General features: G+C 35.3%; 1 protein-coding gene across 6 annotated transcripts; it reads left to right on the forward strand.

The window, feature by feature from the left end:
* Positions 1-1,219: 1,219 nt before the first annotated feature.
* On the forward strand, positions 1,220-26,157 carry LOC103493448 (probable UDP-3-O-acyl-N-acetylglucosamine deacetylase 1, mitochondrial). Of its 6 annotated transcripts, none has more exons than XM_051091423.1 (7): positions 1,220-1,492; positions 1,660-1,968; positions 15,367-15,573; positions 16,107-16,214; positions 17,626-17,690; positions 24,857-25,001; positions 25,743-26,157. In XM_051091423.1, exons 2-7 carry the CDS (start codon positions 1,897-1,899, stop codon positions 25,830-25,832), a joined length of 687 nt encoding a protein of 228 aa, XP_050947380.1. In that variant the 5' UTR covers positions 1,220-1,492; positions 1,660-1,896; the 3' UTR covers positions 25,833-26,157. The 6 variants fall into 6 exon arrangements, 4 of the variants coding, with proteins under 4 accessions (XP_050947380.1, XP_008452401.2, XP_008452402.2 ...); XR_007824492.1 differs by lacking the exon at positions 25,743-26,157 and adding an exon at positions 21,881-22,025 and having other exon boundaries at positions 1,222-1,511; XM_008454179.3 differs by having other exon boundaries at positions 1,222-1,511; positions 25,743-26,156.
* The last annotated feature ends 784 nt before the right edge of the window (positions 26,158-26,941 follow it).

Raw genomic sequence — 26,941 nt, forward strand, 5'->3', positions numbered from 1 at the left:
CTCTTTCTTCTTAAAAGGTGTGATATCATTATTATTATTATTTTAAATTAAGAAATTTATTAATATTATAATTGTTATTATTAATATTGTTATTATTTTAATATTATATTTCAAAATAGAGTTGTACGATATCATGTTCGTCCTTTAACTACATTCGAAAAAAAAAAACATTTGTTTATCATATCTCATTTCGTTTCAATACTATTATGTTGGTCGTCATTTTTTAAATCGATTGTTAACGATACGTAATTTTTCGATATTATACTTACAACATCAATTTTAAAAAAATACATGTAATTTTTTGCACACGTAACGCATCAATTAATTTTTTGGCATGGAAAGCTTGAGTACAAACGTTCAAAATTAACATCGTATTTACAAAAGCCAATAAAATATGTTTTTCAATAAAAATTCCAGATTTCGGTAAATAAAATATGAATATTTGTATATTAGATTTACAATACGAATTTTAAAAAATACATTTGTACGAATTAAAAAAAAAGAAATAATAAATTTATTTAAATCAATTGTTAACAATACGCAATTTTCCGATATTGCACTACAACATCAATTTAAAGAAAATACATGTAATTTCTCTCGCACGTAGCGCATCAATTAATTTTTTGGCACGGAAAACTTGCATATAAAATGTTCAAAAGTAACACCGTATTTACAAAAGCTAATGAAAAATGTTTTCAATAAACATTTCAAATGTTGATAAATAAAATATAAATACTTGTGTATTTGATTTACAATAAGAATTAAAAAAAAAATACATTTGTATGAATTAAAAAAATAATAAAAATTTTATAAATCGATGGTTAACGAGCCAAAAATTTCTGATATTGCACTTACAATATCAATTTTACATGTAATTTCTTTCGCATGTAACACATCAATTAATTTTTTGGCACAAAAAATTTGCGTACAAAATATTGAAAATTGACATCGTATTTACGAAATCTAATGAAATATGTTTTTCAATAAAAAAAATTCAAATTTTGGTAAATAAGATACAAATATTTGTATATTGAATTTACAATATGAATTTTTTTAAAAATACATTTGTATTAATTTAAAAAATAATAATAATGTCATATTCCTTTCCACTTATTCTTTGCCCTAAACAAAGTTTATATAATCTCGCGTAATTTTGTTGCTTGTTTCTTTCCTCAAACAATATAAACATACCATAGCAATCAAGGATTTATAATCATTTCATTTTCATAATCTTCTCTTCTCCTTGTCCATTTGATTCTCCCAAACAACCGTCGTATCTAAAAACATCGACACAGAATGTTTTAAAATAAAGGGACCCTATTCTGTATTTTCCATTTGATTTCAAAGGGGACGTAACATTAACGTGGGAACTTCCCTACCTACCACACACCTTTCTCGGCCGTTCTTCCCATTTCCCCTTCCTGTTTGGCCGTTACCGTCGCCACTGGTCAATGATCATTCCTACTGCCTTCCACGCCCTCAAATCCTCAAGGTCAATATCTTGGTCTCCGGTACTCTCTCTCTCTTTCTCTCTCGCCATAGAAATGGCGCTTCTCTGACAACAAAAAAACTACTGAAAACAATTGAATGGAAGGTAGTTTTCATACTCACTGTGTGTGATCATTCTTGGTTGCTGCTTTGCTTCTTTTTGTTGTTTAGACGGGTAGGCTTCAGCAAACCTTGGCGGGATGTCTGGAGCTGAGTGGGATATCTCTGCATTCTGGGAAGGTTTCGAAAGTGAAGTTATGTCCCGAGTTTGCTGGCAGAGGGAGGTATTTTGATTTCAAATCCAACTTCATTCCTGCATCGATCGATTATGCCGAAGACTCGCCTCTTTGCACCACGCTTTCTAAGGATGGGTTTAAAATTCGAACTGTTGAGCATTTGCTTTCTGCCATGGAGGCCATGGGGGTTGACAATTGTAGGATCGAGATAACGAATGAAGATGCCAAAGACAGTGAAGTCGAGGTACGTGTGACCAGGGCAGTGAGTTCATTTTATCATCGTATTTGCGAAAATCTAGCTTGTCCCATATTGATTGATTTCCCTGAATGCCGGAAACACGATAACCTGTTCAGTTCTATTATCATTTGGTTATATATATTTGTACGTACTTATGTTACGAATATTTAAAGAACCAGCTTTCACCAAGAAAAGTGAAATACTGAAGAAGGGGTAAGCAAAAGCAGCCCACCAAAAGGTGCCTCCGAAAACCAATTAACCATATAAGAAGGGCACTTTCTACGACCTCTCAACATCATTTAAAATTCTCCTCTCTCTCTAGTTAAGACCCCTGTATGGGTGGCCATAACCGAGGGGAGGGTGGAAAAGTACGTTCTCCATTATAAACCAACAGTTTGGTTTTGAGCCAATTGAGCGTCAAAATTTCAAAAAAGAAAGAACGAAAAAAAAAAAAATCCCAAATCACATTGGCAAACTGATTAAGCGGGATAATGAGGCTAATTGGTCTAAACACCATTTCCCACTTGATTAAGCGGGAAGCCCCACCCTCCATACTTCTCCAGGAAATCTCTCCTAAGCTTCTCCATGATAACAGGTAACAACTAAGGGATAATGAGGTGGTGAACTTCCAGAAACTCTACAATAGCTTTATTAGGAATGGGGAGAAATTGAAATGAGGCGACCATTTAGTTAATTGGTCCAAAAGTCCAACTACCTATTGAATGGGGTCTGGTGTCAGCAATACTAGGCAAAGGATCCTCTCTTTGCTCACTAAATGAGTATATAGATTCTCTTTATTTCATTCACCAATGCAAATTTTCTATTACTAAAAATAGGTATGTAGATTCCATCTTGAAAAAGACATTGTTAAGGCTATAGTTCTTTTATTAATGACTAAGCTCAGGTCTGTTATGCCATTGTATGGGCTTTGGAAAAAATGATCTTCTTGAATATTGAGATGGTATAAGAGCCTTGAGGCTTTTTTTTTTTTCCTTTTTCTAGTTGGCCTTCATTGTCAATCAGGTCTACTCCTCATCTGCGAACATTTTCTTCACACCCATTGAACACAGTGCCCATTTTTTTATTGGAGGCTTCAACTTCTTTTTCACTTGTGTTGCACATCCCATTCGGGGGGTATTTCTTTCTTTGTCACCTTTTTTTCTTTGCATTATGACCTAGCCGTCAAACCAACATTATGTCAGACTCTACCAAAGTCACCAAAGAAGCTCTGCTGGAGGAAACCAATAAAAGTACAGCCATGGGAGATATTCAAAATATTCATCCTAGTTATCAGTTGGATGGAAAAAATTATCTCAAATGGTCTCAACTTGTTCGTACTTTTCTAAAAGGCAAAGAAAAGTTGGATCATATAACTGGGACTGGACCCAAATTGGGCGACCCAAAGTTTGATGCATGGGATAAAGAACTCAATGATTATGTCATGGTTGTGAAATTCGATGACACCTACAACTAGTGATACATGCATGTTTCTTTCAACTGCCAAAGCTATATGGGAAAGAATGAAGGAAACTTATTCAAAAGTGAAGGATGCTGCACAAATATATGACGTCAAGACTCGTATTTTAGGAACAAAACAAGGGAGTCGGACAGTGACAAAATATTCAACCATGCTTCAAAGCTCGTGGCAAGAATTGGATCATTTCCAATGTGTTGAAACAAAATATACCGAATATTTTTTAAAAAATTGATTGAAAAAGATGGAATTTACATGTTTCTTGCAGGTCTTAATGTTGAATGGATGCTGTTCGAATACAAGTTTTGAGTAAAGATCTTTCCTCTCTCAATGAGACTACTGGCATAGTCAGAAATGAAGAATCTCGTTGCAGAATTATGCTGGAATAAAGCCATGAAGTAGGAGGTATCAAAAGGAATGATCAAGCCACCCATGTTGAATCTAACAATTGGGAAGGAGGGAAATCAGGAAATAAGAACCAAGTGGTTTGCTCTTATTGCCAAAAACCGGGGCATACCAAGGATAAATGTTGGAAGTTGCATGGCAAGCCTACCAATTATCAAAATTTAAATCCAAAATTTGGGCCAAATGAAGGTTACATAAATAAAGAGTCTGGACTAGCTCATATTTCAACAACTCAGAAAAGTGAAAGGATTGATGAGCCATTTGAAAGAGGAGAGTTGAACTCCAATGAGATTGAAAAGTTAAGGAGTCTCCTAGAAACCTTGCAAAAGACTCCTAGTCAATCTTCTCAAGCTAAACTCTCTGCTTGGATTATTGACTCTGGTGTAACTGACCATATGACACATAGTAGTCCTAAATTTATAACCTATAGTCCCTGCTCAAGCAATAAGAAAATATCTAAAACAGATGGAACCTTAGTAACGGTGGCTGGACAAGGAGACATCAAATTGTTTTCAAACATTACTTTAAAGAATGTGCTTCATATACCACGTTTGACTGTTGACGTAATATCAGTAAAGAATTTGATCAAAGACTTGGGATGCAAAGTAATTTTTTCTCATTCTTCTTGTAGGTTTGGACCAAAGCAATGGGAAGATGATTGGACTTGCTAAAGAAAAAAAATGGACTTAACCTTGAAGACCCTGGTCAAATAGTGTTAGGAAAGATGCTCAAGTTTCCTTCACCTCACAAACTCAACTTTCTTCAAATCTACTTTGGTTATCCATTACTGACAAGGACATCCATCATTTAAATTTTGTTTCCTAATTTGTTCCAAAAGCTCAATTTTGAGTCGATTCAATGTGATATTTGTGAGTTTGCTAAACACAAGTGTGTACCTTTTCATGGCAATACCAAAAGATTATCCTTGCTTTCCTCTCTTAATTATAGTGATGTTTAGGGCCCTTCTATTGTTACAAAAGTTTCTAAATTTCGTTGGTTTATTGTTTTCATTGATGATTGTACTTGAGTTTCATGGGTTTATCTTTTGAAACAAAAGTCTGATGTTAGTTCTGTCATTCAAACCTTTTTCCATGTGATAAAAAATCAATTTGGAGTCCAACCCAAATGATTTTGTTTTGACAGTGCTTGAGATTACTTCAATAAAACCTTAACTTTTTTCTTTCAGAAACAAGGAGTCATCCATGAATCTTCTTGTGTAGAAACCCCACAACAGAATGAAGTGGCTAAAAGGAAAATAGGCCATATTCTTTTATGACTTGTGCACTTTTCTTTCGAAGATCTAGGCCACAAGTTCTTTATCCCATGCATCAAACATTGAGAAGATCTAGGGATATTTATCCACCTTCTAAAAGGAACTTTGTCATAGGCGATGTTACCTTTTTATGAAGATACTAGCTTCTTTGCTTCACTTTTATCTTCAAGAGGAGGAAATACTATTGGAAGATAAGGATTTGTCCATTCCAAACCTCACGTCCTTCATCTTTTCTTGCCATCAACTTTATTGAAACCTATTGGCATTGCCTCCGACCCATCTTCACCTTTAACTCCCATTAACATCTCATCAGAGCCATCCAACCCTCCCATTACAGTTTATTCAAGGAACGATGACCAAACTAAGTCCAAGAATCTGAACATACCTTTGGAATTGAAATTAATGAGAAAACAGTAAGTGATGAATCTAACATCATACTACCTATGAATGATGAGTTAAATATGGATTTGCATATTCCTTTGAGGAAGGAAAGGCAAAATTGTACTCAATATCCTTTGTCACACTTTGCATCCTATGACAAACTCTCAAGTAAGTATAGAAGTTTTGTGGTTAGTCTTACTCATCTAAATACTCCAAAGACGTATGCAGAAGCAGTGCAACATGAAGAAGGGAGACAAGCAATGAATCATGAAATGGAACCCTTGAAAAAAAAAACATGGGAGTTAGTCACAATGACTATAGACAAGAAAGCAGTAGGTTGTCGATGGGTATATATTGTGAAGTATAAGGAGACGGAACACTAAAAGGTACAAAGAACGGTTGGTCGCTAAGGGATATACTCAAACCTACGGGGTTGATTACCTTGAAACATTTGCATTTGTTGCTAAGATGAACGTGGTATGTTGCAGTAAATCGTGGATGGGACATGTTACAATATGATGTAAAAAATGCTTCTCTGCTTAGATGGAGATTCCACCTGGATATGAGCAAACAGGAAATATGGTTTGTAAAATTAAAAGACGTTGTATGGATTAAAACAATCTCCTAGAGCTTGGTGGTTTGGTAGATTTCCCTGAGTCATGAGGATGAGGATGATGGGCTACAAAAGTCAATGAGATCATACATTGTTTATAAAACATTTGGTTGTGGGGTAAGTTATGACACTAATTGTTTATGTTGATGATATTATTGTCACAAGAAATGATAGTGACGAAGGAGATCAGCTAAGAAAATGTTTGCTTAGTGAATTTGAAGTTAAAGAACTTGGAAAGTTATTTTTTTTTAATTTTTATTTAGGGAACAAGGATGTAAAGAAACAGAAACAACTTAAAGGCCGGGCTGAGACCCCCCCCCCCCCCCCCCCCAAAAAAAAAAAAAAAGCTAATGAATAAGAGCCTTCCAATTGTTAAAAATCATGGAAAGACCATAATTACAAAAGAAATTTGGTTTAATTTGTACACCACCAAGAGGCTGCATGAAGAACAACTGTCCAAAAAAATTAAAGGATGCACTCTTATCGTAAACGATTATGCTATTTCTTTCATTCCATAAGCACCAAAGTAAGGAGCGGGTGGCACATTTCCATAAAATTTTGTCTCTACCACCATGGCCTTGACAAACTGATCCTTCTATCATTCAACCATCAACTTTATTAGGAAGGCAACCAGTCATCTTGAAGATATTGAATAGAAGAGACCAACCTTTCTATTAGATATTATATTAAATTTACCTTCACTCACTAGTTTAAGCTTTTAGGTTGAATTGGCGATTTAAGATGGTAGGAGAGTAGGTTGCTGTAGGTTGTCCCAGGTTTGAGCCCCTACGTTTTTCTTTCCTCCCCATTTAATATTGATTTACACTTGTTAGACCTTTCTTCATATTTCAAGCCCACAAGTAAGGGGGAGTGTTAGATATTATACTAAATTTACGTTCGTTTACTAACTTAAGCTTTTGGGTTGAATTGGCGGTTTAAGACTTTCTTAGCAAAATCGCAATGCAAAAAGAGGTAATCTAGAGAATCATCACCATTCCCACGTAAACAGGAAATATAGGGGGGAACAAGCCATCTTTTGAAGCTTCCTTTGGAGCTTGTCATGCGTGTTTAGACTCCTATAGGCAAGGGACCATTGGAAGAATTTCACCTTTTTAGGGATTTTGGATTTTCACACAATACTAACCAAAGGAAAGGTAGGCCTAGAGGATCTTCTAGCAATAGTCAGAAAAACCGACTTCATCATAAAGCTCTATGTGGCATCATTCTTCCATTAAATACGGTTGGGATGTCAAAAGGGCTTCAAGAGTTCAAGACCTTAGGGATAGTCACCATGTCTCCCAGCTCTCTATCAAAAACTCGTCTTCTAAGCCCCAGATTCTAGGATTGGTTGGCAGTACACCAACAGTCAGCAATCATGACCTTATTGGATGATAAAGCATAAATTCTAGGGAATCTTGAGGCCAGGGGTTGAGAATCACACCATTTGTCCTTCCAAAATTTTAACCTCATCTCGTTGCCGACAACATACTCCGTATGAAGAATAAACTGATCTCCAAACTTGATGATAGTGGGCTGTGACCCATATTCTCGACTTCTTTCCTTAGGTTGTTTAGAGAACCAACCAAAGTTGTCAACCCCATAAATAGCTTTAGTAATAAGTCTCCAAAGCTTGTTCTCCTCTTGAGTATACCTCCGAAGCCACTTCATCAAGAGAGCAATGTTCTTTTGACGAAGAGAGCCAATGCCAAAGGCCACCAAGCGAGATGGGGGAAGAAGTCAAGCTTCAGTTAACATGGTTGGAGATTGGCTTGTGCGCACCCCTATTCTAGAAAGTCTCTTATGATCTTTTCCAATTGGTTGATCATATATAGCTCAGAGCTTGAAGAAGAGAGAAAAGGTAGCATTATTGTAACATTCTAGAACTACTTGTCTTGTTTCTGGTGAAATGGAAATTTTCTCTCTTCTCTCTTCTCTCTTCTCTCTCCTTTCCCACCCTTCCTTCCTTTTGTCCTTAACCACACTCCAACCCGTTTTTCCTCTTCCGACGTTCTCTCCTTCTTCTCCAGTGAGCTCCCTAGAGCCTGTTCTTCTCGTCCATCCCTCTTAAGTGGCAATTTGGTTTTTGGAGAAAATGGAGGTAGAAAGCTGCAAAGTAGTGAACACCCTTTACTGTATTTGGTTCGACAAAGAATACTTCCATATTGAAGATGTGGAAGCTTTGAAGATCTTGGTGTTATCAGACACTCAACTTAGACGGCTGTAGAAGGAGATTTCAAAATTCTTGCATGGCCCTAAGAATGGTTTTCTTCTTCGAAATGATTGTGATGTGTTTGGAAGTACAAGGCTCTTAAAATTTATGTCAAAAGTTGGTTGGGTTATAAGGTGTGTAGCTTAGAAGAGGAACAAAGAAAATGCTTCATCCATATTTGGTTGGGTGTCTCTTGACAAGGTTGGAAATCCTTTCACAAAATGTTGGAAAGTTTCTTGATGAAGCACAATTATTTGAATTTGTACAAAAAGCATCTCCAGACCTCCTCGCAGCTTCCTTCTAAGTCACTAAGGGCAAATTATGTTGAAATGGTGGAGCTTAATGGATCCTCTATTTAGGAGTTGGTAAAATAGAGCAGTTCTTCCTCTGCTCTGACCTTAGAAATTCAGAGTGTAACTCAACATTGGGTGATAAAAGATCCAGAAGTTCTACTTCAATAATCTATGGATTATTTTCGTTTGATGACGGTAAGGAAATTAGAAAAAACTTGGAGGATCTTTTTCAATAAAAAAATTATTTAATCCATTGTTTGCAGAGAATGCTTTGATTAAATTGGCAGAAGGTTCTCTAGAGGAGTTTGTTGGAAAAGAAAAGTAATGACAAGTAGGTTCTTTTCATCTAAAGTTTGAGAAAAGGAGTCAAAGTAAATATAGCAGACCATAAGTTATTGGAGGTTACGGAGGATGGATTAAAATAAAACTCCCTCTTGATTACGGGAGCAATAGAGTTCAAGGTCGTAGGAGATCATTTTGGAGGTCTAGAAAATATCGCTACTGAAGCTCAATCTACTAAATGTTTTCGAACCAAAGATTCAAGTAAAAAAAAACCAATGTGGTTTCACACGGTGAAAATAGAAATAACAGATTTCAATCGAGGGAATCTTACACTTTGGTGATTTTGAAACAGTGGAGCCTTTTCCATTAACCGAGGGTCGTCTATCAATGGAGGATTTTTCAAACCCATTTGACTTGTAGAGAGTAAACCAGGCTTTGAAAGATGGAGTCATTGAAGATTCATTCTTCTCGGAGGGGATGGAATATCCAAGATCAATCTAAAAAGTTCCTTCATGTACCAAGAAACCCTAGATCCTTTACTTGTGAGCCCTCCCTTTCGTCCTTCCTTTGCCTAGTCGGTACACAAATGCCAAGTCGAAGAAAAAAGCCCATCCTATTAAATTAGAGTCCTTCAGAAGGGCATCTTGCCTTTAGCATAAAAAAGGTCGACTGGGAATGAACTTTCCACTTCTTCAACTAAAAGTTCTTCTTAGCATGTCCTTTTGTTCATTCTATGTTAAATCTCACATCGAAAAGTGTACACAACGTACAAAGGGAACCACGCTGCGGGAGCCAGTTTCCCCTCGAATTTCTTGCTCTAGGAATGCGAGGAAGGGAAGTTGCTCTTTCTAAGCTTGTTGAAAGGCTTTCTATTGTTGAAAGATGTGGGAAGGAGAGGATGAGCTAAGCGACGTTCCAACCCCGACTGTGGAGGAGGTTATAGACGTGGCAGAACTCTCTCTTAAGTACATCTTTCGGATTGGAAGAAGGATCAAAGGAGCTTGACCATGAATGGAGCTGTTGACGAGTCATCACTCTGTCGAGACGAATCAAATTCTGCTTCTTCGAAGCTGTGCTTTACCTAGTTTTAAAGGGGGCCAAATCGGGCTTGAAGCTTTGGAACAGGGAGCTCAAGTACTTGATTTTTTAGATGGAAAATGTGCTCATTTTCAATCTATCAATTCATTCCAGCAGCCTTAGAGGCTAATTTAGATTTATTGGTAGTTAGTTGCACCTAAATTCAAGCCCCACTCCTCTTTCTAAGTCAATTTCTCATCATCCTCACTCTACCCAGTTTAAGTACTCTTAGTTATCTATGCCTAACTCGAAGGTTAAATTTTTTAGGGGCTCTTCGAGCAAAACTCCTCTCAATCACTCCAGCAAGAAGGGCGAGTCTTCTTTCGACTCTCCTTTCAGCGTCGGTATTGTGGAAGTGGAGCATTTAGGTAGGTCAACTGTGCTTGAGAGACAAACATTTTGAGCCTTTAGAAACAGATCTCAATGCCCTGTTTCAATCTTGTGAAATACCAGATCATTTAAAGTCAATAGTTGCTGATTGTGGACTTAATCTAATTTGATTCTTCGGCCTTTAAATGTATTTCTCCCGGATGTTGGACCAACTTGATAGAACACCAAGTAGTTGTGTTCTAATTTTGATTGTAAATACTTCAAAGATTATAAAGTAGAATTGTTGAACAAACAATTCTGAATTAAAACATACAGAAAACTAAGAACACGAAAGTAAAAAACTAACATTACCCTCTCTGCCTATCTTCTCTCTCAAGGAAGAGTTCAGAGAAACTACCCACAAACTGATCACCTCTCTCTTTCCCACTCCCCTTCTATTTAATTGCTCCTATCATCTAACTAACTGTAACTTCCCCTCACTAACTTTCTCTTTCTCCTTCACTAACTGATCACCCTCACCCTCAATAACACAGTGCACTATCTTTCTTCTTTCTTCTACTATATTGCAACACAATTGGAGGTCTAACACAAATTCAGTCTTTCTTGAATTTCTCTTTGTGGGTGGCAAGTGCAGCCTCTATGCTGACGCTGATGTTTCGAAAGACTTTTTCAAGCTTCCTCTGGATTTTGGATTACTATGGCAAGACAGTTACAAGGCAGCCGGTTGCATCTTCTTGCATGTTTTTAGATTCCAATGGATTCCTTATGAGAGAGATTTTTCGTTATGCTTTGTATTTAGATTTCTACTGTGGTTCTGTTTAGCTTCTGTTTAGCTTGATTATTTTCTGTTTAGAATTCGTTTTTTAGCTTGTCATCTCCTTTGTTGCCTAAGTTTAGCTTTTGTTGTAGTTGTTGACTGAATTATTCTCTTTTCTCTTGCTCCTAATATAACATTCTTGTACTTTGAGCTTTAGTCTCATTTATTAAAGATTAATAAAAAGGCTTATCTCCATCTCAAGAAAAAAGAGAGAGAGAAAAGTAGCAGGGGATGGTATTAAGGACAGATTGAGCAAGCATATGTCTGCCACCTTTGGAAAGGGAGGCACCTCTCCACTTCTCCTCCTTCCTTTTAAGCTTCTCTTCAATCAAAAACCGGGCTTCCTTGTCAGAATTTTTACCACCAATATGGAAACCCAATTAGTGGAAGAACTTGGAAAGTTGAAATATTTCCTTAGAATCGAAGTTGCCTATTCTAAACAGGGCATTTTCTTATCACAATTGAAATACATAATTGACTTACTTTTTGAAACAGGAAGGTTTAGTAGCAAACCAATGGGAACACAATTGATGAAAATCATAGATTATGTGCAGCCGAAGAGAGTCTTCCAGTAAATAAGGAAACATACCAAAGGTTAGTTGACAAACTAATATATCTCTCTCAACAAGACCATATATTGCTTATGCTATTGGAGTGGTAAGTCAATTCATGCATAATCCAAAGGAAGTTCACCTTGAAGCAGTGTCTCAGATACCTCATTATTTGAAGAACTCCGTTGGGAGAGTATTATTTAAGAAAGACGAGAAACTCAATTTAGTAGTTTATACAAACGTGGATTATGCAAGTTCAATTGATGATAGAAAATCGACTTCTGGCTATTGTACTTTCCTGGGTGGGAATTTGGTTACATGGAGTAAAAAGCAAAATGTAGTTGTGAGATCAAGTTTAGTAGCAGAAATTCGAGCAATGGCCTTGGGCATTTGTGAATTACTCCCGAATAAAAGTTATCCTGGAAGGCTTAAGTTTTCCATGGGAAGGAACTATGAAATTTATGGTGATAACAAGTCTGTTAATAGTATCGCTCATAAATCCAATTCAACATGATAGTACCAAGCACATAGAAATGGATAGACACTTTATAAAAGAGAAGCTGGACAGTGGTTTGATTTGTACTCCTTTTGTGTCGACAAATAATCAAATATCAGATATCCTCTCCTAAGGATTGAGCAACAAATTTTTTGAGCATTTACTTATCAAAATGGGGAATGGAAAACATTCATTCACCAGATATGAATGGTAAATATCCTCTCCAAAGTAATGTCAAATTATCATTGATAGCTGTCTTTTTTGTATTTTATTTCCTTATTTGTAATTAGCTCTTAATTGGTATGATAGACCCCTATCATTAAGCAATACAGCAGAAGAGGAAAGAAAGTCAGCAAATAGATAAGTTTGTTAACAGAGTCTGTTATAAAAGTTAGTTAGAGGAAAAAGCTTAAATAGTACCTTAGCCTGAAGGAATAGATAGTGAAATTTTATGAAAAGTATTCCTTTGTTCATTCTTGAGAGATAGAATAACAAGGAGAGGGAAGTTAGTTTCTGCATTAGAGTTCTATGATCAATAAAGCAATCTTACTTGATTGATTACAAGATCGGGTCCCATCATATTGGTATCAGAGACTGTTCATCCTGGGCAAGCAGCGGAAAATTGCAAGGAAGGTCAAGGAGAGATTTGAAGCTGTTGAACAAGAAATTATGAACATCAAAATAGAGTTGCAACGATTGTCGAAACTCAAAGCAAAGATCACAAAACATATGGATAAGGTCGATCTGCAGAATGAGAAGAATCAGCAACAACAACTAATTCTGAAATACATTGAAGGCATGACGAAGGAGCAATTGTCGACTCAAGAATCAGAAGGATCAACTAGTAAAATGAAAACAAAGGTAGCAGAACTGATCGATGAACCAAAATTTAGCGAAAAGGAAGACAAAGAGAAGAGTAGCGATCTGAATAAATTCAAAAAAATAGAAATGCCGATCTTCAATGGCAACAACCCAGATGCGTGGCTTTTTCGGGCGGATAGATATTTTCAAATTCACAAATTGACAGATTTCGAGAAGAAGATTGTTGCGACGATCAGTTTTGAAGGGCCGACACTGAATTGGTACAGAGCGCAAGAAGAACGGGAAAAATTCACGAATTGGTCAAACTTAAAGGAACGACTACTTGTACGATTTCGATCTATGAGAGAAGGATCCATATGCGGCTAGTTCTTAAGAATTCGGCAAGAATCAACAGTAGAGGAGTATCGCTCAAGAAAAGATGAAGAGCAGTGCAGATCAAAAGCGAAGAGAAGTAGAATACGTGGTGGGAGATATGGTCCTATTAAAAATAAGACCCCACAGGCAAGTTTAATTGCGAAAAAGAAGGAATGAGAAACTGTCCCCTAAGTTTTTTGGGCGCTATAAAATCCTGGAAAGAATTGGTTCAGTAGCCTATAAGCAGGAACTACCGGAGACAGCATCCGTCCACCCTGTATTCCATGTTTCATAGCTCAAAAAGATGTTGGGAGAACGCCAAGTAGAGTCGGTAGAAATGCCCTACATGACTGAGAACTACGAATGACGTGCAGTCCCTGAAGAAGCCTATGGCTATCTAAAGAATAAAGTTGCAGGATGGGATGCATTTCATCAAATGGAAAGGGCTACCTAGGAATGAAGCAACATGGGAAGACTATGAGCAGATCCAACGACGATTCCCCGAGTTTTACTATGAGGACAAGGTGAATTTGGAGAAGGGGTGTAATGATAGACCCCCTATCATTAAGCAATACAGCGGAAGAGGAAAGAAAGTCAGCAAATAGATAAGTTTGTTAATAGAGTCTGTTATAAAAGTTAGTTAGAAGGAAAAGCTTAAATAGTACCTTAGCCTTAGCCTGAACGAATAGATAGTGAAGTTTTATGAAAAGTATTCCTTCGTTCATTCTTGAGAGAAAGAAAAACAAGGAGAGGAGTGTTACTTTCTGTATTAGAGTTCTATGATCAATAAAGCAATCTTACTTGATTGATTACGAGATCGGTTCCCATCACTTTGGAAAATATCCTCTCCGAAGTGATGTCAAATTATAATTGATAGCTGTCTTTTTTATATTTTATTTCCTTATTTGTAATTAGCTCTTAATTGGTAATTGTTTCCTTGTATATTTTTTCCTTCCAAATTTGTTTTTCCTTGTAATCTCTATTTAAGCTTAGTCTTGTACCCTATTCCAATTAATTAAAAGAAGAATCATCTTCTTGAATATTGAGAAGTTCTTTTATTAAATTGAATCAAAGTATGGTGAGAAACATTTGAGCGACTGATTTTTGAACGACTTTTGGTGAACAAAGAGGTTGTAGGCTGATTTTCTGAAGCTCAGTTACAATATATAATTCTTGGAACGCCCCTCTTTCATTTGGTATCTTAGACTTAGGAAGATCAGGAAGATTATATGGAACTATTCCCAAGGAAGTTTTAAGTAGGTTAGGCTCCATTCGTTGGGCCTTCACCTATAGATTATAATTTAGTTGATTTGTATTTGTTGCTCTCTCTCTCTCATATGATTAATTTTGCTGGCTTGAAAGTGGAACACTTCTTAATTTTCTAGCCTTGGAAGCTTTAATCCCTAGGCATTGGTTGTTTCTTGTACATTCCTTTTGGATTGATAGTTTAGTACTTGGTCTGTTATCCAAAAGTTGGCATGTTTTCCCCCTAATTTAAAGGAAAATTGCATCAGATGACAAAAATTTTTACAAAAAACGCAGTCCATTGCACCTCTTTTTTGCATATTGCAAATATGACAAATATGATAAGTAATTAGATATATCAGACGGTTATCCAAGGGCTATCAGAGGGCTATCCAATTTTAAATTTGCTACTTTTGCAATTTAGAAAATGTAGCCCTATTATCATAATTTTTTTTGCTATTTTTGCAAACCCCCTAATTTAAATACCAGTTTTCTAGTTTCTGTGTGGAAAGTTAGTCTCCATGTATAATAAACTTGAGGAACTATTTTTTTAGCTTGAATATCAATTTTGTGACATACCTTTAGTTGAAGAATGGTTTAGTACTTGGTTTTGTTATCTAAAAACTGGTCACATTCCACCCTAATTTAAATACCAATTTTCTAATTTTTGTGTGGGAAGTTAGTCTTCATGTACAATAAACTCGAGCTATTATTTTTTTACCTTGAATATCAATTTTGTGTCATACCCTTAGTTGAAGAATGTTGCTGAAATATATATTCAGGTTCCAATTTTTGATGGATCTGCGGGTAAATGGGTGGATGCAATAGAGGAGATTGGTCTTAAGTTGGCTATAGACCAGTGTGGCAACTTCTGTGAAAAAATGGCACCACATGTAAATCAACCTGTCCATGTGTGGAGGAATGACTGTTTTCTTATTGCTTTTCCAGCCACAGCAGTTCGTATAACTTACGGAATCAACTTTCCTCAGGTACAAATATATTTTAAAGAATGGTTATTTACTGCATGCGAGGTGACTTGAAAATGTGGCTCCTTTTTATTTATTTATTTATGTGACAATTTCTCTGTTCTGTTAGCATCATATGACAAGAGTCGTTCTCCAGGAAACTTATTTCTGCACTATGTTTGATTCTTTGACATGACCACTAAGAGCCTCACTGAGATTAAGAAAGATCATTAAAAAATGATGAAGTTTAGAAATTATTACTATTTTGCATATGGAAGTTGTACTGCCAATTTCTGAAGGAGCCTATGCCAATCGTCATCTATACTTCTTTGAATTAGTCCGAAGTCTTGTGTTACTTAAAAATGGATTTCCATTTATTAAAAGTAAGTCAGAGATTGGGATTACTGTTATTTCTTTTTGCCAAATGTTTTTGGCCGCAGGTTTACCGATGAGAAGTTAGGTAGAACTAGCATATGGCAATTACTTTCATACTATCGGTTAAATCTCTTATTATCCATTGGTATTGAGTGATTTATGAATATTTTCTTACGTGCTAGGTGCCTGAAATTGGCTGCCAGTGGTTTTTTACTGCCCCTTTGGACAACAAGTTCTATGCTGAGCAAATAGCCCCATCAAGAACCTTTTGCATTTATGAGGAGGTTGGTGTAAGTTTGTTATTGAATAATTTTGTTTGGTGAATCTGTCGATATTTCATCATACAAGAAGTGGTTATTAGCTAAATGATTGTTGGCCTGTAAGCTGTAGCAGACATGTTGGCACATCTATTTACGGTATACTATTGGGGTGGTGGGGGGGGGGGGGGGGGACTTGGGGGTGGGTCTTTAGAATGTTATACGAAGACCAACCTGGTGACTAAATTAAGACAAAAGCTTGTGGAACAAGGATTTTTCTTTTGGGGGTGGGTTAAGAATTTATGCACTTTACTGAAGGAGAAGAATGGAAGTAAAGAAGAAGAGGAGCCGAAGCCGGACAATTCCACCACTGCCAATGGTTTGCAAACCATTTGAATTTCAATCACCTGATGGATTGTCTTATTTGAGTCTACGCTGATGGGATCTACAGTCTTTTCCATTTGGTCGCACTCACTCTCTTGAGCAAGCCTAAAAATCATTCTCGAGTATCTCTCTGAAAAATCTATGGATGTTTTCCCATTTGTGAAATTTCTATATTATTGAACAAAACATAATAGTTTAGAGTACGTTATGATCTTTTACGCAGGGAATATATAGACCTCGAAGAAATCACTAAAGGAAAATTTATAAATGGAAAGTACCAAAAAGGAAAATAATAATGGAAAATACTAATAATTCATAAAACCTTAATTTTCCTTCAACAGCATTCAATTTTAAATTTAGAGTTCGGAGATATGTAATATATACAAGGAACTTATTCAGACACATTTTATTGACTACTGGGACAATTCAGTCCAGTGTGTGAAATCCTTATTTGGCTCAAAATGAGAAAATGTTGAAAAAAGTTCGAAGAAAATGTTGTTAGGTAATCGATATAGGGAGATGTAAGGAGAATTAGTTTACTCTTTGGGTAAATCCTGGTTAATTCCTTTTACTCCCCTTTTGTGTAATATTTCCCTATAAATAGGGAGTCCACCCCTTCATGTATGGAACATCTTACATTTTAATAAAGATTATGAGTTAGATTCTTGGAGAGTTCTCTTTTTCAGTCTTCAAGCTACACCAATTTGGTATCAAAGTGTCCAGCTGGGCCAAAGCAGGTTGCTGACGGTGGAACCTCATAGTCTAGTGACCAAATAGACACAAATTTCAAAGTTTAGGGACTGACCTCTCCCCAAAAGAGAGGTAAAGGAATAGGAAAATAAAGAAAGAAGAAAAGAAGAAATGAAGAAAAAGGAAAGTCAGGATTATCTATTCTTGCTGTATCGCATTAAATATTGAAACAATATTTTCAACTTTTGAGATGCACCGGAGCAAGTTGCCTAGTCTCAAATACTTTAAGGGTCTTTAATACTGAGTATTTCTTTAGAAAATTTATTGCATACATACTGCATAAACAAGGGCGTTATTTACTTCATTTCAGGTAGAGCAAATGCGTAATATGGGACTCATTAAAGGAGGCTCAATAGAAAATGCTTTAGTTTGCAGGTTTGTTGTTTTGTTCTTATATCTTCGATTGAGAAGTTATGTTCTTTTGACTGTTGGTTTGTTGTTTTGTTGCCTGTTGTTTCGTTGTTTTTTGTTAATTTGTATTGTCTCTTTGGTTTGCTTCCTGCACTACAATGATGGATATTTTGTATTAAGATGACGATGAGGTGCTATAGCAGTGTCAACATAGTTTGATGCCTGGTTATACCTACTGATCCCAAGTTTTTTGTTCTTGGATTTGGGGACTTAATGATTCAATTGTTATTTTCTTTGTACCTTACACATCAATCTCATTCAATATTATAAAAATTAAGTAAAGAAGAAGAAAGAATAACGTGTATACGTGGAAACCCTAGTTTAGAGAGAAAAAACCACGATGAGTCTTTTGTATGTTTTTCTTATTATCAAAAGAACACAAGGGATGAAATATTTATAGGCCATAATGGGCCTTGACAGAAAAGGAAATAAACAAGCGAGATTACATAAATACCCTTAGTACAATTATTTTCAACACTCCCTCTCAAGTTGGGGCATAGATGATAATTAGACCCAACTTGCTAATGCATGAGTTGAAATTCTGGTTGAGTAACACTTTAGTCAGATCATCAGTAATTTGTTGATTTGATGGAATGTATGGAATATAAATCCTACCATTGTCAAGTTTCTCCTCAACAAAGTGTCTGTCAATCTCTACATGTTTAGTTCTGTCATGTTGAACGAGGTTATTAGCTATGCTGATAGCGATTTTGTTATCATAGAATAGCTTCATGGGTAATTCACCATCCTAATGAAGGTCAGATAGGATCTTTTGTAACCAAATATCTTCACAAATTCCTAAACTTATAGCTCGGTATTTAGCTTCAACACTACTCCCAGCAACAATCCTTGCTTCTTACTCCTCCAAATTACAAAGTTGCCCCATACAAAGGTACAGTATCCCGAAGTAAACTTTCTGTCAGTCACTGATCCTGTCCAGTATAGGCCTCAATGCATCTTTTGCTGAGTCGGTACAGTATCATGAAGTAAACATGGAAGTTGAGTCAGTATAGGCCACAATGCATCTTTTGCTTGTCGTCCTAAACATCAAACCTCTTCTTGAAGTAGTTTTCAGATATCTCATAATATGGTTCATAGCTTCCATGTGTTCTTTATACGAAGCCTGCTTAAACTGACTACTATATAATTGCGTAGGAAATATCGGTCTAGTATGGGATAAACAAATCAATTTTCCCACTAACCCCTAATACTTTTCTTTATCAATATAACTTTCTAGTTTTACATTGAACTCCGTAGGGGTATCGGCTGGATGACATCCAGTTATACATGTGTCCTTCAATAGGTCAAATGTATATTTCCTTTGTGAAACTGAAATTCTTCAACATCCATTTGTTGCTGGAAATCCATTTGGAGGCTTGCTAGTTGTTGAATCATGGCCGGGGAAACACCATCCTGGCCCTTGATGTTTCCTTTTGAAAAGGAGGCAAGTTTCTTTATTAATAATAATACTCAAAGTACAAGAGAATTGAGAATAATAGAGAAGCCTAGAAAAGGGAGAGAGAGATAGAGAGGATCAGTAGGTGCACCCGAACATCTTAACTAAACCCCATAGCACCCTCATCATATTCGAAAAAATGAAAGATATTCAGGTCATGCTAAGATCAAAAGTAGCAATAAGTAGCAATAAACACTTCCTAACAGTTGACAGATGCGAAATTGAAAATATCTAAAACAAATGTAGGAATACAAAATAATTCCAGCAACACTACAAAAAGCAAAATCTGATATATCAATCTGGAACATAACAGTCTTGATTTTCTTCAAATGAAGGCCGTCCAGTTGAGGCAGATGTCCTGAATTGAATAATCTTTAAATTCAGCATTCGAAGAACATCAGGCAGCTGCATTTCTTTTAGAAGCTTCTACTATGTCAACCCAATCCCTTTTCTTATCATGGAAAATACGTTGGTTTCGTTCAAACCAAATCTCTGCTAGTAGCACTTTTATCAAATTAACCCATTGTGTCTGGTGATGTGCCACAAATAAATATACCCTTGTGATGGGCAGAACATTCACTACTCTTTACTTCAGGATAATACTCGGTTGCCAGGTTAGAGAAATTTGTCGGTTCAGTTGGGATGAATGAGTGATGACTGTGATGGGCATAAGTCGGAATCACAGCTTTCAAAGGATATGTAATCAACAGAAGGCCTGCCGGTGAGAAGTGGGTCGCCAGAGAAGGGCTGGTTGTCAACGAAAAAGGGAATCTGCTTGCATGGGGTTTGGTTGTCGGCAGAACTAGGCTGGTCATTGATAGAAACGACGCCAAAGATACTTGTCGACAACAGCTTGAACGAAGGTGGTGGCAATTCCGACAAACAGTCCAGCAGCAGCGATGGTTGTTATATTTGTGTTTTCTTCTTGTGCTTCTTCTTCCATGATGACTAGGGTTTTTCCATCCATGGCTCTAATACCATATAAAATTAATTAAAAAAGAAGAAAGAATAATACTGGGTATACGCGAAAAACCCTAGTTCAGGGAGAAAAAATCATGATATGACTCTTTTGTATGTTTTTCTTATTATTAAAAGAATACAAGGGGATGGAACATTTATAGGCCATAATGGGCCTTTGACAAAAAAGGAAATAAACGAGCGTATAAAGATTACACAAATAGCCTTAATACAATTATTTTCAACAATTATATTAATAGACTTGTTTCCAGAAAAAAAGATATCAATGAATTTCCTATTGAAGACTTCTTTCAAAAGCATTTGAAATTCATTAGTTGGTTGATGATAGAAGAAATTCAGCTGAAGTTTTTGATGTAGCCTATAGAGATAAAAGGAGAACTTTCTCAAAGAATCAAATCAAACTTTTTATTATTAATCAAAAGTTATTTTACAAGGGAAGAACCCTCTATTTATAGAGAATTAAATGTAAGATAGGATCCTAAAAGGATAACTAATAGGAAACTAAAAACTAATTAGGAAACTAAAATGTAATTAATTCAGGATTAACCAAGATTAATTTGAATTTACTAAATTATCCGAATTCTATTACATCAGTTTTGCAATCAACGACATCAAGAGTTTGGTACCTTACAATTGTTCCCTACTTTCGTTCTTTGATTGAGGTTGGTGAACTACGGATGAAAGAAATCATGCCTCAATCGCTCACCAATTAGGATCAAATTGTGTTTCAGTAGTCTGTAATATTTCTCTCACAATATGTAGTTCTTTTGGTACTTTCGAGGCTTTGGGGCTTGTGATCTTTTTTGGTTTGACTATGAAACACATATATAGATACAAATACGAGATACAAGTACAATAAGATACGACGATACATCAATTTCTAAAATACTAAGATACTGATATGTTTATTTTTCTTTAAAAAATCAAGGATATAGGTAAATGTAACTCACTAAATCCATGAAAAATTTAAAAAAAATGTCAAATTAATGACAATGGAACGAAATACAATACAAACATTGAAGTACAATAGGAAAAACATAAAAATTATGGAAGTACAATAATAAATAAAATGCAATAGAAAAAAGACATAAATTTATCAGAGAAGAGGGAGAAAAATATGAAGATAGACAAAGAACTTCTTCATTAAATTGTTTAAGATATTCAAAAGGGCTATTATTAAACCACCAATTCACCCAAAAACTTAAGCTAGTGGTTGAAGGCAAATATATCATTAACACTGTCTCTCACTTGTGAGCTTGAAATATTTAAAAGACCCAACAAGTGGAAATTAATTTTTTAATTGGGAAGGAAACGACAATGCAGGGGCTTGAACATAAGACCTCCTCGGACCACTTGCTCCGATACCATATTAAACCACCAATTCACCCAAAAGTTTAAGCTGGTCGTTGAAGGAAAATTTAATTATATAACACTAATCGTTATATTTTATATAACACTAATAGTTTAAGCTGGTGGCTCAAATGTGATGATGACGATCAAATGATTCTAAGGTCTTTTATTTATTTGTCCTTTGGGCGACGGAATGAACATTTTAAATAGGTTGTTTAGTTTTGAGTTGGGAAACATTAGATGAGTTGCTTATTTTTTTTTCTTTAGAAAGAGGTCAGCATAAAAATTGAAACGTTGAATTGTGTGTTCAGCGCAAAAACAGATATGCTAAATTGTGCATCAAATACGTATCTGAGAACACTGTTTTCAGGGCGACCCCAAGCGCGCCCCTCAGGCGAGAGGCGAGGCGACCTTCGCTCATTGCACCTTGAAGGCAGCTAGGGAAAGCACCTTCAACCAGGCGCTCGCCACGTTGCACCTTTTATCGCCATGTTGCGATTTCAGCATACAGGCAGGCAAGCCCCTGTCATTGTTTTTTTTCTGCTCTTGTTCTTTTTAGTATCTTTTGTAACTGAGAAATAAAGGAGTTGGGACTTGAGAGCAGAAAAATCATAAAAGGAAGAGAAGATTTGGAGGATTAGGAAGATAGAAAATGGTGAAGAATAAGAAAGAAGATACAAGGGAGGAGATTTAGAAGAAAAGAAGAAAAGTGAAAAGTATTAGTAACGAAGAAGAAAAATTAGAAGAGTTGAGAAAGGTTAAGAGGGAAAAGAAGAAGAAAAGTTGGAACTTAAGAAAATAAGAGTTAGAAAAAGATGAAAAGTCAAAAGATTGGAGGAAAAAAAAGAAGATGAAAAGTCTAAAGATTAAGAGGAAAAAGAAGACGAAAAGTCTGAATTTATGAAAATAAGAGTAAGAAGATGTAAAGTCTAATGTTATGAAATTAAGAGGAAAAAGAAGAAGATGAAGAGTCTGAAGTTATGAAAATGCACCTTCAATAATGTCGAAGCATGACACTAATCTTACATGCTGCACGCATTATCTCTCCTTTCCAGTCAATGTCTTGGTAGTATCACTTGTTAATCAATTTTTTTTTATCTTTGGGGTTGAAGAATAGAAGTCTATTAAGAAACAATTGGCATTATTTAAAGCATGTCTTTTTTAATTGTCATAGGCTCACTCTTGTGGCACAAATATGTAAGTTTTTTCTGATGGTGTAAGTCTAAGTTTACTTAAATGTTACATGCCTTAGGTTAATATTTTTGTGTTTTGAAAATTAAATACTCCTTTTCTTTTGCGTACAATAGTTTTAGGTAATGATAATTTTATTATTTTATTAATTGCGCCTTGTTTCACTCGGGGATGCCTTTTCGTCCCCTCTCGTCTTGAGACGACTAAGAGACTTGTCACCTTAAGATGCACCTTGCGCGTTGGAAACACTATTTAAGAAGTATATAGAAGTATCGGTATGAGATACGTATGTGATACGGATTCTTTTCCTCACATGGAGTATTTGTGCTTCACAGCAGTTTCATTTTGAAGTTCGAAGTTTAAAAGTTGAAGTCTTTTTTGGAAGCTATAGTGCCTTTTATTTTGGTGGTTTGGTGTTTAGCGTGGTTGAGCATTTTGTCATTTTCCAAGATCTTTGTTCTTCAGTTCCTTGGCGGTCCCCTTTTCTAGTCTAGTTTGCTCAAAGCTGAACATTCTTGGTTTTGATTTTGGTGTTTTGTCTGGATTATTATTTTTGGTTCTTTTCATGGAGGCCTTACATTATTTGAATTGTTACTTATTCCTTTTGAATTTCTTCTTAATTGTTCTTTTAGTACTTCAAAGCATTAGTCTCTTTTATTCTTTCAATAAATATTTTTGTTTCTTGTTTTAAAAAGAGCTTAATGGACTCCGACCTCAAAAGGTGAATTGTAAATGAGCTCTCCAGTTAGAAATAAGAGAATATTAGATCCTTTTGTAACTATCCTATAGGTTCTATTTTGTATAGTTGTAGTCCATTCTTTCTTCTATGTTTCTAGTTAAGATCATTCTATGGTTCTTTACAAGTTGAAGTGATCACCCCAAAAGATGCTTGTGTTTGAAGTCTTATCTTTATCAGTCAAAGTATCTTTTCGTTTTAAGCTAGGATTTTTGCTCTCCTTCCTACATTATTTTGGAGTTACATTAGTGAGCCTCTTTCTTATCCAGACTTTCATGGTTCATTTTCTCTCATTAGGCTTTCTGTTGATAGATTTCCACTTTCCTTAGAAGTTTTTGGATCAAAATTTATGAGGTTTGGAGGATTGTGGATTTTCATGCTCTCTCTATATTCAGCGTTCGACTGCAGCAACTAGAGGTTTTGTTAAGTAGTTTTTAGCATCTTTGGGTGTTTTTTTTGGAGTCTTGCTTGGAAATAAATATATGTATCTTCTTCTTTGGCCAGATCGTTTAGTGTCTGCTTGATTAAAGGCCTCCTCTTTTGGTGCTCTTCTCAAGCCTCTCCTGGTGATCTTTTCAGGATACATGTTTAATTTGGAATACCTTGATTTTTTTTTTCTTTTTTTGCTTTCTCTCTTGTGTAGTTGTCTGTTGGGCAATCATTAAGTTTCATTTTTGGTTCAAGAAAATAGTCATTTCATTAAGAACATATTTTCTTATCAAATGTTTAATGTGAACGCTACGATGGAAAAGTATTAGAGAGTTGCCAAGTTGTTTGTGAAAAGACAATGGCAACTTTGACTAGTTTGGTTTTTGTTTGAATTGGCTTGCCTTTCCACTCCCAGCCCGCTAGCAGAAGTTCCCTAGTCCTTGCATCTTCCCTTTAGTTAATTTTTGAGTCACCCTTGTCCCAAGCCTTTGTTTCGAGTTTTGTACTCTATGTTGACTGTTTTGTTGATGGTTATGCTGTTTTTTTTTTCTGTATGTTTTGATTTGTTGACTATGTTGTGTCCCTTGGTTTGTAATCTTGGACACAACAAAGGCGCTGTAGAATATCAACCTCGTTAAGATGTTTGGATGCACCTCTTGATCCTTTGGTCTTTTTATTTTGCTCTTTACAAAATTCTCTTGTATTCTGAGTTTTAATATTATTAATAAAGAGGCTCGTTTTCTTTGCAAAAAATAAAAAATTGACTGGTTTGGTTTGAATCATGTATTAGTTTCATGTAAGTTAAGTTGTAAGTGACTGATGTATTTTAGAAATATATATGACTGAACTTGATTTGTTCTATAGATTGTACTACTGTGTTCTTTGAGTTCTAAGGAAATATATATATGTGTTTATTTTATTAATAGAAAAAACTTTCTAAATTAAAATAAATCGAAGTTAATCAGGTCCCCATTTTCCTATCTACTTCAGTGTCAGCAAAGGTTGGATCAATCCCCCCTTGCGTTTTCATGATGAACCTTGTCGTCACAAGGTTTTAGATTTAATTGGCGATCTGTCACTTTTTGCACGGTTGGGCAGTCAAGGGATTCCAGTGGCACACTTGGTGGTTTACAAGGTAAGTTCTTTGTGATCTGCTTCTCTAGCATGTGGTTGTTTGATATGATTACAGTTCCAATCAGATGATAAGAATTATTTGGAGCACAATCAAACATCATGGGCTGACCTAGTGGTAAAAAGGGAATATAGTCTCAATAACTAACTAAGAAGTCATGGATTCAGTCCATGGTAACCGCCTACTTAGGAATTAATTTCCTACAAGTTTCTTGGTATCTAAATGTCGTAGGGTTAGGCAGGTTGCTTGTGAGATTAGTCGAGGTGTACACAAACTAGTCCAAACACCCACGAATATAGAAAAAATTATTTGGAGCACAATCTAAACTTGTTCTGTTGTTTCATATGTGCATGTCTTTTATTATTCCTCATTCATGTCGATGCCTGCTTTATAAGAGGAAGGTGTTGATGATTATTTGAGTTGAAAGAGAGAGGAAGCTATTTATTAGGGGTGTAAATTGACTTTGATTTGAAGGTATTGATGATTATCAAAGCCATGAATTACCATTACATTTATTAGTTCTGATTTTAAATTGATTTAACCCCAAATATCAGGGGTGTAATTTGAAAATTTCTCCAAGTTTTATTAAGTGTTCTATGCTCTTTTGGTTCATCATCCCTTTTGAAAGAAGTTATACTCTGGCGTGTCTTGATTGAGAGTGTATGCTTGGGAAGCTCAAGAAAGAAGAAATTTTGGTTTGTTATTTAATTCTTTGGAGGGTTTCTTTTCTCTTCTTTTCTTAAGGATATAGATCAGATTGCTGGATTTATCTTGATGCAGGGTGGTCATGCTACACACGCCAATTTTGTTCGCTGCTTATTGGAAAACATTTAAGTGGACAAACAGCTGTTTTCCCTTGCAAAAGTGTAAAAATGTTCTGCAATTGAGGTAATGAAGTCTGACATTTCTCTTTCAGTTGCGTGACGAAAGAACCTTTAGGGGCCGTTTGGAGAAGGGTTAGGTTATGGGGGTTAGTTAGGGTTATGATAAACCTAGGATTATGATAAGATGTGTTTGAGGGAAAAGTTATGGAGGAAGTGTAATAATAATGTGTTTGGGAGAAGGGTTATGTGGGTAGGGTTATGATAATATTATGATAAGATAGATGTGTTTGGAGGAAAAGTTATGTAGGTAGTGTTAAGAAATTTGATATATATATATATATATATATATATATATATATATATATATATATATATATATATATATATATATATATATATATATATATATATATATATATATATATATATATATATATATATATATATATATATATTAATTCATATTATAAATTCAATACATAAATTTTGTATATTTAATTTTCCAAATCGTCGTAGTTTTCGTAAAACAATTTGCCTTAATTTCTTTACATACGACGTTCATTTTCAACATTTTTCAACTAATCGTTACGCGCAAATAACTTTTTTGTTTTTAAAATTCATATTCTAAATTCAATACACGAATTTCGTATATTTAATTTACCAAATAGTCTTAGTTTTCGTAAAACAATTTGTCTTAGTTTATTTAATTACAATGCTCATTTTCAACCTTTTTTAAGTATACGCTACATTTCGATAAATTGGTTTTTATGAATGTGATATGCATGCAACCCATGAACATGTAAATAAGTGCAAATAACAATTGGAAATACGAAGTATCGAAAACAGAAAATAACAATTAACGCGTTTACCAACTATAGTGTTTTCTAATGAAAAATTACAATGAATCTAGTTTTAGGTTTTTCTTCTATTTATTTTAGTCTACTTTTAAATTACTAAACTTTTATTTTTATTTTTTTTACGTGATTTATATACTTTCAAAATATTTATTTTAGTCATTCTGTAATAATTATTGGGTTAAAAATTGATGAACCTACCGCCTCTATATCAAAAGATTTGTTATGTTAATTTAATCAAGCTTAATTTAATAACCAAAATAAC

This window comes from Cucumis melo, chromosome 10 (genome assembly GCF_025177605.1).
Source record: "Cucumis melo cultivar AY chromosome 10, USDA_Cmelo_AY_1.0, whole genome shotgun sequence".
Classification (NCBI taxonomy): domain Eukaryota; kingdom Viridiplantae; phylum Streptophyta; class Magnoliopsida; order Cucurbitales; family Cucurbitaceae; genus Cucumis; species Cucumis melo.